This window comes from Microtus pennsylvanicus, chromosome 6, assembly GCF_037038515.1.
Source record: "Microtus pennsylvanicus isolate mMicPen1 chromosome 6, mMicPen1.hap1, whole genome shotgun sequence".
Lineage (NCBI taxonomy): Eukaryota > Metazoa > Chordata > Mammalia > Rodentia > Cricetidae > Microtus > Microtus pennsylvanicus.
Genome location: NC_134584.1, coordinates 1,145,996 through 1,164,661, shown reverse-complemented (window position 1 = coordinate 1,164,661; position 18,666 = coordinate 1,145,996). Strand labels below are relative to the sequence as shown.

General features: G+C 55.2%; 1 protein-coding gene across 2 annotated transcripts; it reads right to left on the bottom strand.

Moving 5' to 3' along the window:
- Window positions 1-288: 288 nt before the first annotated feature.
- Window positions 289-18,570, bottom strand: Sgta (small glutamine rich tetratricopeptide repeat co-chaperone alpha). Of its 2 annotated transcripts, none has more exons than XM_075975399.1 (12): window positions 18,437-18,498; window positions 10,528-10,662; window positions 9,424-9,530; window positions 9,204-9,291; window positions 7,736-7,835; window positions 7,220-7,324; window positions 6,193-6,331; window positions 5,768-5,830; window positions 5,154-5,191; window positions 4,166-4,255; window positions 3,936-4,055; window positions 289-3,385 (listed from the first exon to the last, which is right to left on the bottom strand). In XM_075975399.1, exons 2-11 carry the CDS (start codon window positions 10,625-10,627, stop codon window positions 3,938-3,940), a joined length of 948 nt encoding a protein of 315 aa, XP_075831514.1. In that variant the 5' UTR covers window positions 10,628-10,662; window positions 18,437-18,498; the 3' UTR covers window positions 289-3,385; window positions 3,936-3,937. The 2 variants fall into 2 exon arrangements, with proteins under 2 accessions (XP_075831514.1, XP_075831513.1); XM_075975398.1 differs by having other exon boundaries at window positions 2,469-3,385; window positions 9,204-9,288; window positions 18,437-18,570.
- Between the last annotated feature and the right edge of the window lie 96 nt (window positions 18,571-18,666).

Below are 18,666 nucleotides of genomic sequence, written 5' to 3'. Positions count from 1 at the left end.
TCTGCAGCCCCAGTTCCTCGGGGAAGGGCTTTGTCTGCCCACTTTGTGAATGAATGGCCCACACCAGAGTGCTGGCCCCAGCTGAGACTCAGGGACATTTCATCCTGTTCCTGCAAGGAGAACCTGCAAGGCTCACATCGGGGCTGGTCAGGTCACACCAGGGTTGTTTCCAGGCTGAGGGCCTGATGCTGCAAGCCTTGGGAGCTAGAGACAGCAGCGTGGGGCTCCCCCTGCTGGCCACGATTGGAACGGTGCCGACCTCTCTAGTTTGATCTTAAATTCTGAAAACAAATTTTGTCAAACTTTTAAAAATAAATTTTGCCTGCAGGAAGGAGACACAGGAAAATCTACACAACCTCTGGTCATTTTCCCTTTTCTCTCTGTGTGTAGCCCTGGCGTCCCTGTAATTCACTCTGTAGACCAGGCTGTCCTTGAACTCCTGCCTCTGCATCCCCTGGGCTGGGACTCAGTTTATTACTTTTTGCCAGCATGTGTCTATGCACCATGTGCAGTGCTGTAGGAGGCCAGAATGGGACATCACATCCTCTGGAACTGGAGTTACAGTTGTGAGCCGCTGAGTGGGTGCTAGGAACAGAACCTAGGTCCTCTAGAACAGCCAACGCGCGTAAGCACTGAACCATTTCCTGCCCTGACATTGAAAGCCACTTTATTCCCAGCACTTGGGAGGCAGATATGTTTTATGCCAGCCTGATCTACATAGAGAAATCCTGTCTCAAAATAACCAAACCAAACCCAGCGCTGGTGTATAACATGCTGGGGATGGGCCAGGTTAGCACAGGCTCAAGTTATTCTCTGTGGGTTGTTTGGGCCCTGCAGTGTCCCTGGACCACACCAACTCTAGGCCAGGAAAGGACACTCAGTGTCAAGTAGCCATGTGTCCACACACACGACTTGAGCCCCAAAGTGTCATCATGTCACCACAGGCACAAAGTACAGGCAGAAGATAGCTGTGCAAATCCATACTACCCATGCCTTACTACCTAGCTATAGCTGGCCTTGAACTGATTCTCCTGCCTTCTCAAGGGCCAGGATAACAGGCTTGAGAGTCCCTGCCCCATTATTTAGCCCTTTTGTGGGTTGCTTGACTTCAAGGGTGCCATGGGCTATAATGGAGAGCGTGCACATAGTGAAGAAACCACCCAATGACATGGAGTCACGTTTTCCATAAGGCAAGGCTGAGCCAGGGTGTGATCTTGAAATCCTGTGGACCATTCTTCCAAGAGACAAGATGCTAAATAGAATGGCATGGCTGCTTCCTGGCTACACACTTTCTCTGAAACAGCGTTTGTTTGTTGTCCCTGGCTGTCCTGGAACTCACTCTGTAGCCCAGGCTGGCTCCAAATTCGAGATCCACCTGCCTCCGCCTCCTGAGTGCTGGGATTAAAAGCGGTGCCACGACCTTCACCCAAGGGCACACAGCTTGTTTCTGAGCATATTCTACTCCACTCCCCTCCCCCCATCAAAAATGAGGATCTTTATATAGGTGAATCAGTGTCCACGATGGCTGGCCTGGTACATACCCCCGAATTTGAAGAGTCTAGTTCCATCACTGAGTGCCACATGATAGGAGACACCTGACAGACATCACATGCATGTTGTGGCATGGACACACCAGAGAACCCCCCACCCTTTTTTAAAATTTCCTACTCAGGATTTTTGTGTGACCCTGGCTGTCCTGGAACTCGCTCTGTAGATGAGGCTGGTCTCCAACTCTCAGAGACCTCTGCCTCCCGAGTGCCAGGATCGCCACCATGAAGTTCTCACAGTTGCTAGCTCTGATGACAAATGAGAACGGCTGTCTTGGTAACAGGCAGACAGGTAGAAGTAGGTGTCTGTCGTCACCTGCAAGTCTCTCTCCAATACTAAGCACTACACCCCAAAAGCATGGCCTCCAAGGCAGATGATCACCAACACTGGGGACTATACAGTCAGGCCCTGGGGTTACTCACCCTGAAGACTACAGAACAGGCTAAGGCCATTCTCTGCAGTCACTCAGAAACACACAGAGATTGGTCCTAAAGGCCTGTGCCTCCATAGCCAAGAGCTTGCTGGGTACCGGCCTCCACCTGCCTCCCTGACAGGGCTTGGTTTCCTGTTGCCTGTGAAGCTGATAGCAGGGAAGGGACAGGGTAGCTGGCTGCAAGGCTGGGTCTTCAGGTCCGAGGGCAGGAACCCTATTTCCCATGGGTGCAGGCCCCACTCCCACGGACCTACCAGTAGCCTGCATCCAACTCTAACCAACCGTTTCCCATGTGTACAGTATCTGAGGGGCCTTGCCATGTCTCCTGTGTGCCAGGGGGACAGACTGACCCTCCAATCTGTGGTGTGTTATCAGGGGGACAGACTGACCCTCCAGGCTGTGGTGTGTCATCAGGTGGACAGACTGACCCTCCAGGCTGTGGTGTGTTAGTTGTCAGGTCCATGGGATTCAGGCTGACACGGGAGGCCAAGTATCACCCTTGTCTCTTTATTACCCAGGAGTTCTGTGCCCAGGTGGGCACTGCTGCGGCCTGCAAGTAGACGGCACTGGCCACAGGGCCCATCTTCTTCCTACTGGCTACCTACAACACACACAGCTGTCCTGTGATCTTGCCTCCCGCTCCTGGAGATGAGAGCGGGGGGTGGGGACAGCTACATGGCCTCACTCACTGTACAGACTGCCCCTGAACAAAAATGGTTCTGGTGGCTGTTTCAGGGCTCATCACATGGCACGGGGCCAACACCCCCAGACTGCCCACCAACCCGAGACACTGAATTCCCATGAGATGGAGGACAGGAGGGCACAGACGGGGCAGGATGCCCATGTCTTCTGTCCGGGCTGAGGATGGAGCAGGACTGCTGATGGCTATGAAGAAGAGACACGGACAGTCCACAAGTGGGGCAAAAGTCACAGATCTCGCCTGTGTGGCACAGGCCACTGAGATAAGTCAGGCAGGGGCACCTGTTGGGACCTGCAACCCAAGTGTGGGCACAGAACGCTGGCACCTGGCTGGGGCTGGCAGTGGATGCTTCCCAGGGGGCTGAGAGTCAACCATTCAAGTCCCTTTAAACCAGGCAGGGTAGGGCTTGGGACCCAAGGGCCCAGAACACACCCGTGGCTTCCGTGCTGCCCTGCACCCCCAGCAGCTTCCCTAGGTGCTGAAGGAGAGGGTGCTGGTGTGTGGCTGTCTGGTTGACTCTTCGGGGAAGGGATGGGAGCAGAAAGAATACAAAAAACGGAAGTGGGGGATTGGGAATGAAGAGAAACACAGGGGGCGAGTCCGTCTTAACATGCAGGTCCAGTCTCTCTCTCTTGGGCAGCCTGACGGAGGAAATGCTAAAACACCAGGAGGCCGAGGAGCGATGGGATCACCACACAGATGAGCTGTGGACAGAAGCCAGGGCAGTGAAAGCCAGGACCAGACTAGGGGTCCAGCAAAGGAGGCCAGACGGGGACACCCGGGTGCAGTATGGCTTCAGGGAAACTACCAGCAGTTGAATGTGGTGGCAGACACCTGTTGCCTGGTCTCTAGTTTGGGGACAGCTTTGGCAACTTGAGACCAAAAACCAAAATACAAAAACTAAACATGAGGGCTGGGGGACGGCTCAGCCTGTGAAGTGCTCACTTCTCTCACACCTGAGGACCTGAGTTCAGTCTCCAGAGCCACGCAAATAAATAATCAAGCAGCATGGAACGAGCCAGCAAACCCAGCAGTGTGACGCGGGAACTGGAGATAGAGGGAGCCTGGAGAACCTGACAAAGCTCCAGGCCAGTGACACCCCAAAGGCTGAGGTCTGAAGACCAACACCCGAGGTTAGCTCTGGACACAGACACTAATTCTCATGTAGACAGCAAATGGGGAACTTCTTATAGGCACTGACAAGCAGGGACAGGACAGCTCCACCGTCGGCACAGGTAGCACCACTGGCTTTACCGTCACTCTTGCTGCTCCTCGTGGCTGGCGCTGGGTGTCCGGCTGCGCACCACCTGGCTCCGGATCTGCTCCACAAACTCTGGGTTCTGCTGCTGCATCTGCTGTGCAAATTGCTGGCCCCTGTGGACACCCAGGAGACCAACTGTGCTTCCTGCAGCCCCCCTCTCTGGCCTGCCCCTCCCACCCGCGCAGCCTCTCCCTACCCCTCCTAGACCCACAGCAGCACTCACGCCTGGATGAGGCTGGCCAAGTCACTCTGCGATGAACTGCTGCCCGGGGTGCCCAAGGGGTTATGGCCGCCAGAGATCATGCCTGACATCCTGCAGGAGAAAGGACTAAGCACACGGCCTGTGCAGCCCTGCCTCTGTCCCAGGACCCATAGACAACTCGTCGGGTGAGCAGGCCCTTCCCACAGTTGTGCCCCCTCCTCTCGGGCTGTAAGCTGAGTCCACATGTGTTTGCCATGACTGACAATGTGGGGAGCTGGCAGGAATTGGAGGAGACCTCGGACACCCTATAGAGAATGAGCCAGCACCACCACATGCACAGCTGCATGGCAGACAGCAGTCAGGACAAATGGCTCCTGACAGCTCTCAACAGGAGGCTCTGACCCACACCATAGCGCCAGGGGACCCAAGGGATCTATGTCATTCAAGAGTCGGACACAGAGGCCCAGACACGACGCCATACGGGAAATAAATGCCCACAACTGGCCCACAGGGTCGAGAGGTCAACCTGTGGGTGCTGAGATGGGGAGAGAACGGGCTAAGCAGGCAGCAGTGCAGCAGCTGTGTGACAACCTGATGACACGTGACCTCTAGGACAGCAAGGCTGCATTTAATTCAGCACAGAGGTCAAGGCTGTTTTGGGTTACACCAAGGGCTCCAGCCCAGCTGGAGCTACACAGTGGGACCCTGCCTCAAAACATAAATACTAAAGCAGCCTTTGGATTTCTCTTATACAAATACAAACTAACAAACAAAAGCAACAACTCTGGCTTTCTCATAATAAAAAAAAATTGTAACAGGATGGAGAAATGATTCACAGTTAGAACACTGGCTGCTCCCATCAAAGTCCTGGGTTCTGTTCCCAGCACCCACACGGCAGCTCACAACCAACTCCAATCCCAGTTCCAGGGGATCTGACCCCTTCTGGCCTCACTGGGTCACGCACACATGTATTCCAAGCAGGGAAGGACAGCGGGGCAGTGTCACTTACAGCTGCTGCAGCTGGGGACTGTTCATTAAGCTGGAAGCCTGAAGAGGAAGAAGACAGACGCATTAGGAGGAGGCCAAGCCGGGGCCACAGTGGCCCCAGAGGATGGACAGTCCCAACAGATTTCTGACTTGACACAGGTTCCTTCCTTTGCAAGGCTGAGGAGGGCTCCAGGCCTCACACAGGCCAGTCCCCGCAGAGCCACACCCAACCCCACTATGTTCTCAGTGTCACTGCATAACAAGCGGGTCTGGAACTCCCTGTCCCAGCATCCCAGTGCTTGGCTTTCAGGCCTACACACCATGCCCAGGTACGATGAGCCTTCCAAGGTGAAAACCACTGCTCAACCCCAAACAGCCATGTTTGCCCGGAGACCACACATGGCTGGCGGGGGGGGGGGGGGGAAGCGGCAGCAAGGCCCAACCCCTTCTCCAAACGGCATGCCCACAGAGCCAGACACCCCAGAAGTGACACGTTCAGCAAGAACTGCAAACAATCCCTGCTGGCTGAGGCTGCAGTGCCCACAGTGCAGACACAGCGCACCACAGCCTCCTCACAGGGGTAGGCTTGGGGCGGGAACCCTGGTCTGGTCTGTGGAGGCTGAGCTGTGTACCTACCATGGTGATGAAGTGCGGGTTGTTCAGCAGACCGGCAATGTCCAGGCTGCCCACGCCTCCCGTCTGAAGGAGAAGCATCAGTTAGTGGTGTCTGGAGCCAGCCTAGCCACTCTGGGGAAAAGACAACTGGCCGCAGCCCTCAGGGTCTCGGAGGCTCTACACCATTCAGGGAGGGTCCTGCCAGGAGCCCCCAACAAGCCTGCCTGTCACTGTGAACCCCTGCACAGCCTGCACCCCACCACCTTGTCTGTGACCTTCAGACCTGTCACCATCACACAGACCACAGAGGGTCCTGCTCCATGTCCTCAGCTCCTCTATGACCTACATGGCCCCGGGGCCTACTCTGCCCCGTGTTCCTGAAAGCCCTCCCAGAGCAGGGGCTCCAGCATGGCCTCCCATCACCCCCTCTTGTAGAATAGGCTCACGGGACTCGGCGCCTCCCGCAGCTTCAGCTCCGCGATCTTAAGGTTGGACTTGTATGTGTCATTCTCAGGGTCGAGCTCCAGGGCCTTCTTATAGTAAGCCACGGCCTCAGCATGTTTGTTCAGGCTGGAGAGAGCAAGTCTGGAGACAAGCAGGTCAGGAGAGCTCAGCAGGCCAAGGAGACTCAGCACCAACCCTCTCCTGTCTCCTTTACGGGCTAGGCCAGGGCACCAGGGCTCCACAGAGGGTACTCCTCCTCTGGGGAGACTGAGGTGACACATGTCCAGCACTCAGGAGGCTGGGGTAGGCGGATCTCTGTGAGTTCGAGGCCAGCCTGGTCTACAGAGTGAGTTCCAGGACAGGCTCTAAAAAGCCCTAGCCTACATCTAAGAATGCTACTGAGGATACCTGGAGAGCCTGAGGCTGGTCTCCCAAAAGAACAAAGGGATGGGTCAGTGATGGCACACATCTAATCCCAGCACTAGGAAGAGGCAGGAGGATATCTAAGAGCTTGAGGCCAGTCTGGTCTACAGAGCAGATTGCAGGACAGCCAAGGCTATACAGAGAACAGAGAAACTCTGTCTCAAAAATAAAAAAAATTGATATTAAAAAGAGGGAGGGGCGGTGAGTGCTGGAGAGATGGTTCGAAGGGTAAGAGCACTGAATGCTCTTCCAGAGGTCCTGAATTGTATTCCCAGCAACCACATGGTGGCTCACAACCATCTGAATGAGATCTGGTGCCCTCTTCTGGCCTGCAGGCAGATATGTGGACAGAACCCTGTATACACAATAAATAAAATAAATCAATCTTTAAAAAGAAAAAAGAAAAACAAAAAGAGGGATGGCGACATACATTTTGTTCACTGCAGGAAGGCCTGCCTGGCTGCACTGCACACAAGGACAGGTGCTCCCAGGCACCTGCCTTGGCAATGAGCACACGGCACAGGTATCCAGTCTCCCTGTGCTGCAGCTGCTCGAGGAACGTGGTCCTGACCCTGTGGCACACACCGCAGCACCAGCTGCACTTACCCCATGCGGCCATAGGCTTTGCTGTAGCCTGGGTCGATGCCGATAGCACGTTCGCAGTCCTGCACGGCCCCCACGTAGTTCCCCAGCTTGCTGTAGGCTGCAGCTCTGGAGAGAGGGGTCAGTAAGCAGACACTCTGGCCCTCCTCACAGAGGACAGGCGCTGGTCACGATACCCCACTCCACTGGGGCCACAGAGGCTCCAGAGCCTACCACAGACCTTGACAGGGACACACGGCTATGTGTGACTCTGCACCACATAACGAAAAGCCAAAATAAAAAGGACAATAAATAATAGGGTGGGCTATCTGAGTCTCCAGCTGTCTGGTGCAGGGCTGCGCTTACCCAGCTCAGGGTCCTAGGTGAGAATCATACCATCTCAAAAGACACCAGTGTGGACTCTTCCCACACCCTGGGAGACCACCTGACCCTCGCTCTTCACTCGGAGCCATAGTTCAGCACAGTCCACACCTCCCAGATCCCCCACAGCTGCAACCATGCCCCTGGCCAGACCAGCACCTGTTACAGAAGTAGACGGCATTGGAGGGGTTGAGATCAATGGCTTTGCCGTAGAGGTGCACGGCTGCCTCAAAATTCTCCAGCTTCATCTGCTCGTTACCTGCGGAGCGAGAGAGGAACATAGGCTGGCCTTTGCTGCTGCAGGCTGACCCACATTGCCACAGGTTAGCCCATGCTGCCATCAACCCCTAGCTCCTCTGGGCTAATATTCCAAAAGGGAGAGCCGATGCCCAGGTGACACTGGGACTTCTTTTCAGATAAAGGGTCACGTATCCCAGGCTGGCCTCAAACTTACAACATAGGCAACTCCTGGCCCTCCTGCCTCTACCCCAGTGCTGGAACGAGAGGTGTGGCACTATGCCTGGGAAATGCGGTGCTGGGGGTAGAAGCCAGCTTCACGCAAGCTGGGTGGAGGCTCTGCCCACTGCTCCAGACAGAGGCAGTGCTGGGTATATGGCAGGCCCACTTGACAAGAATGCAGCCTGCACAGGCTCGTGTTCCAGCCAAGTGCATCTCACACAGAACCAAAGACAGGTAGGGCCAGTCACCTCCTAGGAGCCACAGATGGTTGCCTGTAGGGCCTGTGGTCTACCTGAGCTTTTCCTGAAAGCCATGGTTCACGCAGATCATTAAGTTTTATCCCCCCCCCCCACTTCCTGAGTGCTGGGAGTAAAGGCATGCTCCACACCGTCCATTTTATTATTATAATACATTAAAAAGGGCTGGAGAGATGGCTCAGCAGTTAGAGCACAGGCTGTTCTTCCAGTGGTCCTGAGTTCAATTCCTAGCAACCACATGGTGGCTCACAGCCATCATTTAAAGAAATATGGTGCCCCCTCCTGGCCTGCAGGCAGATATGCAGGCAGAACATTGTATATGTATACATAATAAAAAAAATCTTTAAAAAAACTTAAGTTTTGCACTCGGGAGGCAGAGGCAGGCGGATTTCTGGGAGTTCAAGGCCAGCCTGGTCTACAAGAGCTAGTTCCAGGACAGGCTCCAAAACCACAGAGAAACCCTGTCTCGAAAAAAAAAAACAACAAAAACCAAAAAACTTAAGTTTTGTTTTTGAGGGTTTTGCAATGGAATCCTGGCTGGCCTGGAACGCACCATGGGGACTGAGCTAATTTTGAACTCAAAGATGATATGCCTCTTGAATGCTAGGATAAATACATATTTTATTCCGAATTATTTGTGTGTAAGGGCATGCGGGTGCAGTGTCCACAGAGGCTAATGGATCCCCAGAGCTGCGCACAGAGCCAGCACGAGCTAACTGCTTGACAAAGGCACTGAGAACCGACCTAGGCCCTGCAAGGACAGTGCGAGCACCGTCCCTCCCGCCCACACAGGCTGCACCATCCCTCCAGCCCACACAGGCACTTTTAACATGCCCATGCCCCTGCCCCTCCCACTGACCACTCCCTCCGGCACCTTGCAGAGGCTCCCATGAGATATCTGTCTCTCTTACCTTCAGTTTTGAGGCGCTCTGCTTCAGCGGAGTCCTCCTCAGAGGGTGGTGTCCTGTCAGGGTCCCTCGGGTCCTGTGGCGTCTCCTGCTAGGGGGAAAACAATCCCACTGTGTCTAACTAAACCTGCCCTTGCAGGATGCTACCCAGCTCAGACGGCCGGGTGACCTGGGTAAAGTACCAAATGCCCACACACTGCCATCAGGGGAAGCCCGGGCTCACCTTGCTGGCAGCAGCTGCTTCAAATATCTCTGGCAGGGTCTGGGGGAGAGCTAGGTCACTGTCCTCCATTGTCACCCCAAAGGCTGTCTCCAGACACTGGATGGCAACTGTATGGTAGGGTAGATGAGCTGGCCCCTGGATTGTAGGGCTACCGGGCATGGGCCGGGGCCTACAGGTTCAGGCTGCCCTCTCGCTTCCAGCCCCACACTGAGTTCTGGTAACAGGTGTGCACCAGCACACCTGGTTTGAACCCGGGACTTCAGACAAGCTAGGTTGCATGTTCTACCCACTGAGCCCCTGCCCAGCACTCACGTGTCTTCAAACGTGTATCTAAAAACCCCAACCACCTATACCTATCTTCTCAGTAACCTTCAGTCGGCCTCAGGCATGCTCGCCTGACAGCAGGAGGCACACACGGAGGCCTGAGGGGGGAGACCTCTGGGAACAGTGCCTGTCTCCCCAGGGTGGGACCCCTGCTGTGGAGCAGACCGGTGCAGCAGGCTGGGCTCCTCAGGAAAGGACACTCCGGGCCACAACTGGGGAGCTGTCACCCATGCTGGGGTGAACTCTGGTGACACAGCTGTCTGAGTCATTTCTGCTCCTGTGAGTGACCTCACTGGCTTACAAGCTGGGCTATGGTGGTGTCTGTATTTGGCTTATCACTCCCTGTCTCAAGTGGACAAACATTGGTCACATCTCCCCAGGAACAGTGCCACACAATGAGGAAGGCGAGGAGGTCCACACAGGAGCCCAGCAGCCACGGAAACTGCCCGGAACCACTGTCCTCTACAAGACATATGGTACCAGGGAAGCAGAGGGAAGGATGCTGGATGCTGGCATCTGGGAGGCACAGTAAGGACAGCCATACTAGGGGCTGAACCTCGGCTGCCAGTAGGGAGATGATTAGAGCACAGTCACAAGGAACAGCAAAGGGAACCCTGGGCACCAGTGGGGTGCGGGGCACCTGCCACTCCCCTCATGAGCCATGGAAGGGAACAGATGCCCAGGCCGGGTATGCTTGCTGGCTACCTCCCGCTTCTGTGGTTGACAGGTGGGGGTATCGTGGCTCTGGACAGAGGCTGGCAGGGCATCAGCCACACCTACCCTCTAGGCTCTCCTGGGCATCAGGCGAGAGCCCGCCATGCCGCAGCTGGCCATGCAGGAACTGGATGATGGCATACGCCAGGCGCTTCCTGTTGTCCATCTTGAGGCTACTGAGGTGACGCTGCCTGCTCAGACCTGTGGGGACAGTCAAAGTGTAGGATGTGGGACTGGTGGTGGAGACCTGGCAGCCGACCACTACCAGAGCTGCTAGAGATCACCAGCCAGTCCTAGTCACAGTTGGTGACACCATGGCATGGAGCCACAGACCTATCTGCCACACGGAAACGACTGTCTCACAGGACACAGTGCTGGGGATGGATGGAGAGCAAGCCCAGGGCAAGTGTCATCTCTGAGCACTCTTTTCACAGCCCCTCCCGGGGTCAGGTGAGCACAGCTGTTTTCTGGGACCCAGGGTGAGGTGTCTAGTTCCTTGACCACCCATACACACCCAGAGCTTGGCAGGTGCTTCAGCTTACCCGTCCCAGTCCCCAAGACACCTGGTGACACTGCACAGTGACACCAGGACATCTCTGAACACCAGAGGGACCACGGGATGGGGCATTCCTGACCACCTTGGGGCTACTTCAGCCCAGGGAATCTTTGGAGGCAGTAATGAGCTCAGTCCCCTGGGGTAGGGTATTGAGGTCACGTCTCTGTAGGGAGCCGCGAGCACTGGCAGCACTGACAGAAACCCTCAAAGAGGGTGTGGCACCACAGCAGACACCACATGACAGGGCTACAAGCAGAGAGACCAGGGCAACAACAGCCCAGAGGTGAGGAGGGCAGGAAGAAAGATAGCTGGGGCATGAGGCTCTGCCATCAAAGTTCAGACTTGTGGTCTCCAGTCCAGGACAGAAGCTGCTAGAGTCTGGCACTTGGCGTGTGATCACATGATAGCCCTGCAAGTAATGGAAGGCCATGTGACTCTCAAAGCCAATGAGCTGGTTGCCCTGATGATCTCTCAGTTCCTACACCTGTCAAGTGGGGTAGACAGAAACCTCACAGCCACTGCACCACCAGGACAGTCCTCGGCCAGAGCAGGACCCACACTTGTCCCAATGTCACGATCCCTCTACACAGACCCAGACTGATAGCACTGTGAGGCCCCCAGGGACCAGCTCAGTATCCCGAGCCTCAGTTTCCTCCTGTGTCACTGAAAGTGGCACCAGCAGGCCTGGTGGTGCGTAAGAAGGGAGGACCCAGATCCTGGAATGGAGGAGGCAGTGTAGGACACATCCCTCTGCAGGCTCACAAGGTGTCCCTTGTGCCTGCCCGTCTCAACAGGCTGGGCAGCTCCTGCTTGAGAAGCCACTGCTGGCTATGCCTGATAGCACCCATGGGCTTTCTATGCCATCTCTCTTCTCCACTCACCACGACCACAAGGGCAGGGCTGGCCAACCTTCCCTTCCCCAGCATACACTGGTCCCTTCTGCCATGACCTTCATCCTGACACCCGACACGGGGTGCTCTTAGCAGTGGTGGGTGCTGGACACTGGCCAGGCACTCCACACATGCCTGCTGGACACAGACACCCCGGCCTGAGGACACACATGCTGGCTGCACCACAGTGATTGGCACTTTGCCATGAACATTCTAGAAGGCAGCCTCAGACCATGATCTGAAAGGGGCAGGGTCAATCTGGATTGAAGACTGAGACATGAAAACAGCACGGTGGGGGGCCTGCTCCCAGGCTGGCACCCAAGCCACAGAACCCACAAGCAGATACACTTTCCCCTTCACCTCTACACAGACCCCTGAACCCCGGAGCCCAAGTATGACTGACTGCCTTTGAAGACAGGGTCTTTGTAGAAGTGACCAGGTTAAAGTGAGGCCAAAGTGGGTCCTGATTCAGGGAAAGATTTAGGGCAGAGACCACAAGCCTGTGATCCTGGTACCCCTGTGGCTGAGGCAGGAGAATGACGCGTTCAAGGTCAGTCTGAGTAGACCAGAGGTCAGGGATTGAAAGTCCTGGCTCACGCTATTATTCCCAGCACTGAGGAGGCAGAGGCCAGCCATAGCCAACAAGGAGTCTCTGTTTCAAGATAACTAAATAAATATGGGGGCTGGGGAGATGATCTGATCCCCTCTGCTGGAGGGATGGATGGGGACACACACACCTTTAAACTCCGCAGGGGTTCTGCTCAGCTCCAAGCTCTTGCCTAGCATATACAAAGCCTGGAGCCCTAGTCACAAAACACTAACATGATGAAGATATGTGAAGACAGTGGTGGCAATAGTTGCCCCGTCTCAGAAGAAGCCATCCAGGCTCTGGGACGTCCCCTCACCTGAAAAGGACCCTTTCTCCTCTTACCAGCACCAGGGGAGAGAGGTCGCTGTGTTTAACACAGCCGGCTCAGACCTAGGCTTAGGGTCTGACTCTAAGGACAAATGGGCCACTAGGGACACAAACCAGGGACCAAATGACAGCGGTAGGCTGCGCACGGCAGAAAGCTAAGGCCGAGCAGGACCTCTGGCTTGTCCCAAGGGGAGCCTGGAATCCACACACCCACTCCATGCCTACCTGTCAGGCACGGGAAAGCCACTTCCCGTCCTAGCACTCTGGAGCTGAGGTCTGAGGACAGCACATTCCATGCTGGCCTGGGCTCTGACGAGACTCTGACTCAATAGACAAGTGAAGGGGTGAAGCAAGCTTTTAACCCCAGACTTGGGAGGCAGAGAGAGTTCAAGGCCAGCCTGGCCTACAGAGCGAGTTCCAGGACAGCCAGGCTACCCAGGGAAAGCCTGCCTTTAAAAAAAACAAGAAATACAAACACAAAACAAACAAATGAATAAAACAGGACCAGGGGTCAGCAAACTGGCTTAGTAGTGGAGTTTGCCACCAAGCTGGTAAACTAAGTTCCATCTCTGGGCCCACACGGAGGAAAGAGAGGCGGGACTCCTGAGCTGTCTTCTCCACAGCGCCCACACGTGCCCAGAATTGTAAACTACAGCTGGGAGATGGCACCGTGAGTGCAGTGTTTGCTGCTCCGCAAACGTGAGGACCCGAGTTCAAATTCCCAACGTCCATGTGAAAAGCTGAGCATGGTAACGCACTGTACTGCAGGGCTGGGGTGGGACGGGGATCTCTGGAGTCCACTAGCAGGGTTGCAGAAGGAAAACGTGGCATGTGGCCTCTGCACGAGCCTGCCTGCTCCAGGGTGACCTCCTGGAGTGGAGTGGGTGGAGACCAGGATGGCCCCACAAAGAACAGGTGTCTCCATAGTACAGGATGACTGGATTAGAAGACAGCTCTATGACAACATGGACCTGTCACCAAGAGGAGCAGCAGTGTCTGCCTTAGTCCCTCAATGATGGCTGCCTGGAATGTTGAATATTCTTGTCACTCAGCACCAATCCTGACAAACAAGCCCCCACCCCACCCAGCTGAGAGTCAAGGTCGCTTTAGACCGTGAATTCCCTCCCCACAGCCATTGGCCTTCCTCTGTGGCGCGTCCCAGGCGTGGAAGGTTGGGGAAGGTTCTGGCTGGAGGACGAGGCTCTCAAAGGCCCATTTCTCTGGAACAGTGAACCTTGAGTATAGCCGCCCACCATCCAGGACATAGTCCCAGGGTGCTCTAAGTGCCATCTCCACACCACTCTCCCCCACAGCAACAACACTATGAGTGTGCAGCACCAGACCCAGCTCACCCAGGACCAACACACCCGTGCACATCGCCGTGCCCGCTCACCCCTTCATCTCAGAACCAAAACCAAACCTAGGGTGGCTGAGTGGAAGGACCTGAGTTCAGATCCCCGGTACCCACCTAATGGCTGGTTGTGGTCATATGTGTGGGTTACCTGGTGCCAGGGCATGAGTGGAGACAGGAGGATGGCTGGGTCTTGCTGGCCACCAAGCTAACCCCAGGGTCGGGGTACCCTGCTTCAAGGAAAGAAGATGGCAAAGCCTTGCAGTTAGCCTCATCCATACGGCAAGTTCAGGACCAGCCAATAAGACCGTCTCAAATGAACTAAACCCACACCCAGCATAGCAGAGCTCACTAGCGTCCCCCCCTTACCTACGCTCCTGTCCAGGACAAAATGAAGGGTGTCACCTCTGAGCCCTACACAGGCCCTGCCCAACCTCACTACCCACAGCAGCTCCAAGAAGCACAGCCGTGCTCACCTGCAAAGCAAGCAGACGTCGCAGCACACATGAGCACTGTCTAGGCGTCAGGCAGGCCCTACGAGCACAGCTGCTGTGCATCCCAAACTTCCCAAAACTCAAGGGCAGCCCCCGCCCCATAGGTCCGCACCTACAAGTTCTACCTCGGACCTCATCTTGGGCTGTGCACCCCAGAGCACTCTGGACAGTTGTCAGCTGTCTTCTAGGCCGAAGCTCCAGGCGCCATCCACACAAGGTGGCAACCTGAGAGGGAGGGCCTATCTCCAAGCCATGCAATCCAGTCCCCCTTCTACGGCTATTGGTTTTCTTATAGAAACCTGGAGAGATGACTCAGAGGTTAAGAGCACTGGCTGCTCTTCCAGAGGTCCTGACTCCAATTCCCAGCAACCCCATGGTGGCTCACAACCATCTGTAATGAGATCTGGTGACCCCTTCTGGTGTGCAGGCATACATGGAGGCAAAATGTTGTATACATAATAAATAAAGCTTTTAAAAAAGAAAAAGAAACATAACAGAGCCAGGGTTGTGATCCCAGCATACGCAAGATTGCAGGAGACTGCTATAAGTTCAAAGCCAGCTGGGCTCCATCCTCAAAGAACAATGCAGGTGGCAGGGACAACACCGCATAGGAGCAGTGTTGCGGATGGTCAGTTCTCAGCACCCAGATAAGCCACTCACAGGGGCCTGAACCCCAGCTAGGGATGATCCGATGCCCTCTTCTGGCCTCCATGGGCACTGCATGCATGTGCACACACAGATGTGTACACAATTAAAAACCAATCTTTAAAACAATGAAAAACAATAAACAGAGTAGAGCATGTGGCACACTCTCATCCCCCCCAGCACTTGGGAGGTGGAGGCAGGAAGACCAGGATCAAGGACATTCTCCTACACAGTCTGAGGGCAGCCTGGGCTATCTGAACTCCTGTTTCAAATATAAAAATATGAAAATGTAGAGCTGACTCCCACATGAGGACCAAGAAACACAGAGCAGGACTCTGGCAGGGTGGCGAGTTTGTGATGTGAGTGGGAAGTAACCAGCCGGAGTCACGCTCCCTGCCAGGAAGCACCATGATAAATGCTTGGCTCAAGACCTTGGCAGGGCCGGGCGGTGGTGGCGCATGCCTTTAATCCCAGCACTTGGGAGGCAGAGGCAGGCGGATCTCTGTGAGTTCGAGACCAGCCTGGTCTACAAGAGCTAGTTCCAGGACAAGCTCCAAAACCACAGAGAAACCCTGTCTTGAAAAACCAAAAAAAAAGGGGGGGGGGGCTGGAAAGATGGCTCAGAGGTTAAGAGCATTGCCTGCTCTTCCAAAGGTCCTGAGTTCAATTCCTGGCAACCACATGGTGGCTCACAACCATCTGTAATGGCATACACACAGACAGAATATTGTATACATAATAAATAAATAAGTAAATATTTTTAAAAAAAAGACCTTGGCAGGGTCAGAACTTTCACATGCTAACTTACACGCACAGTGTGCACTACAGGATCCCTGGGAACACTCTGGACAGGCAAGGCTTGTCCTCCAACTCCAGCCAGGCCTCAACTCAAGCTGTCTGTCACCCAGCATATAGCAGGTTGCAGGACACTGCCAGAATAGAAAGCTAGCCTGGGCTAAAGTCCTCCCTGCCCCAACAAGTCCACAAGCCAAAGGTCAGTGTGGCAACTTCTCGGGTCTGGTGAGGCGCCTGGGGTGAGGGAAACCCCGTTTCAAAACAGAACTACAGGAAGGGCTTGAACACAGCTCAGCTAATGGAGCCGGTCCAGGATACAGAGTCCAGTGGGAAATCCTTTACCTTGCAAAACTGAGTGCACACACAATCTTGGGACCCACGTAATCTGCGCAGAGGCCTCAGTGGTGAGGAGAGACCGGACTAGGGTTTTAACACTAGTGCTAACTATGTAGCCAGGCTGGCCTCAAATTTAAGGCAATCCTCCAGTGTCTGCCTCCTGAGAGCTGGAATCATAGGCATGCTTCATCATTAGCATGCTCATGCATGCATGTGTGTGAGCATGTGTTCATACACCATCAACCTAGCATGTCCTTCCTCCAGCTACCACCTCGTTCTTTAGAAACAGCGTCTAACTGGGTGGTGATGGTGCTCACCTTTAATTCCAGCACTTGGGAGACAGAGGCAGGAGGATCTCTGTGAATTCAAGGCTAGCCTGGAACACAGGACTGAAAGACAGGCAAGAGGGCCCAGGGAATCTGCCCGTCTCTGGCCTCCTGGACCAAGAGGACAAGATTATCATCACTTGTGGCTTTTTACATGGGGGTGTAGGGACTCGAACTCAGAGCACAAACCCATCACTCACAGAGCTGTTTCCCCAGCCCAGCAGGAGCATCATTCATCTGTACAAGGTGTCTGACCTCTCCTCAGTGCAGAGGTCAGACCCTGCGGTCGCAGCAATCACAAGAGTCCCCAGACACTGCCCAGGGTTCTTGGGGACAAGAGTTGCCAGGGAGAGGAAAGATCACTCAAACAAATAACCACAGACAGGAACTGAGCAAAGCGGATTACCCGATGGGGACCCGTCAAGGCCAACGGGTCGGCAGGCCCTTGCAAGTGACAGACAAGGACATTTACAACCATTTCAGGGACTTGTTTTGGTTTCGCTGTTACTGCTGCCATTTCATTTTCTTGTTTGGTTTGATATGGTTTTCCAAGGCACGGTCTCTCAGTGTAGCCCAGCCTGGCCTCAGACTCAGAGATCCACCTGCCTCTGCCTCCCGAATACTGGGAATAAAGGCAAAGGTGTGGGCTGCCCCGTCTGGTTTCTGAGAGAGAAGAAACTCACTACATAGCTCAAGCTGGCTTTGAGTATCACTCCCATCCACCTGCCTCAGCCTCCCACAAGCTGGGAAGACAGCCAGCAAACCCTGTTTACACCTAAACTACTGGCTACGTTAACATCCTTTTCAAAATGAATTATGATGCCGGGTGTGGAGGTACACTTTAATCCCGGGCAGAGGCAGGAATCCGAGGCCAGCCTTGTCCACTCACTGAGGTCGAGGACAGCCAGGGATACATAAACACTGCCCAACAAACTGAGCTGGTCTCACATTGTGGTCCACATAACTTCTTGCGTAGTCCAGGCTGGGCCTTGAAAGTCTCTAGGTAGCCCAGGCTGGACCTGAACTCGCAGTGATCCGACTGCCTCACTCCCTCAAATGCAATACCGGATCATAGGTTTTGGAGCAAGCAGCTGTACTAGTCTTCGGCGCGACGGTTTTGGTTGTCGTTTCCTTGTCTTTGAGTGAAAAGTACAGAGTCCTGGCTGGCAGGAACTCACGCAGATCCTCCTGCCTCAGCCTCCACAGCGCTGACGCGACGGCAAGTGTGGCAGCAGCACTGCCTTACCGCTGCTCAGAGCGGGCAAGCCCGGCAGGCACGCCCCCCACCCTCACCCACCTCGGCGAGCGCCGAGCACCAACACCGCCCGCGCGGACAGCAGTGACGGCGTCCGCTGTCTACGAGGGGAAACTGAGGCTGAGCAAGGTCACCAGCGTGGCGAGCGGCGAAGCTGGGATGACATCCTGGCCCCGAGGGAACCCCGAGGATGCTGAGGTGGCCCCCACACCTAAACGCCCGCCTCTTCCTGAGAAAGCGCTACGGTGGACGCCGCCTGACTCAGTTTCTCCACTGCCGCCCGCTCACGTGACCGGCGGGGCGCAGAAGTTCGAAGCCCGAACCCCCTTTGTCTTAGGATCTCCCGAGCGCTGCGCAGCCCGAGCCACGGACCCCCACGGCCCCGGGGCGCGGCGGAGACCCCCGACTCACCACTCAGTAGACCGAAGCCCCAACCCACCGTCGGCTGCGCCTGCGCACCGCGGCGCGGCCAGGCCCCGCCCTTAGGCCCATGACGCCTGCGCAGGAGGAACCCATTGCTCCGCGATCGCGTTCTGCGCGTGCGCCTGAGTGCCGGCTGGGGTACGAGACGGAAGTGATGTCACACGGAGGCGGGCACAACCGGGTTGTTGGAAAATCTGACCTCGGAGGCGTAACGAAGG

Coding starts and splice junctions, on each gene's coding strand:
- Sgta (XM_075975399.1), bottom strand. CDS start 10,627: ATGGACAACAGGAAGCGCCTGGCGTATGCCATCATCCAGTTCCTGCAT. Junction 9,292..9,423: donor AAGCAGCTGCTGCCAGCAAG/GTGAGCCCGGGC, acceptor TTTTCCCCCTAG/CAGGAGACGCCACAGGACCC. Junction 7,836..9,203: donor AGAGCGCCTCAAAACTGAAG/GTAAGAGAGACA, acceptor CTCGCTCCGCAG/GTAACGAGCAGATGAAGCTG.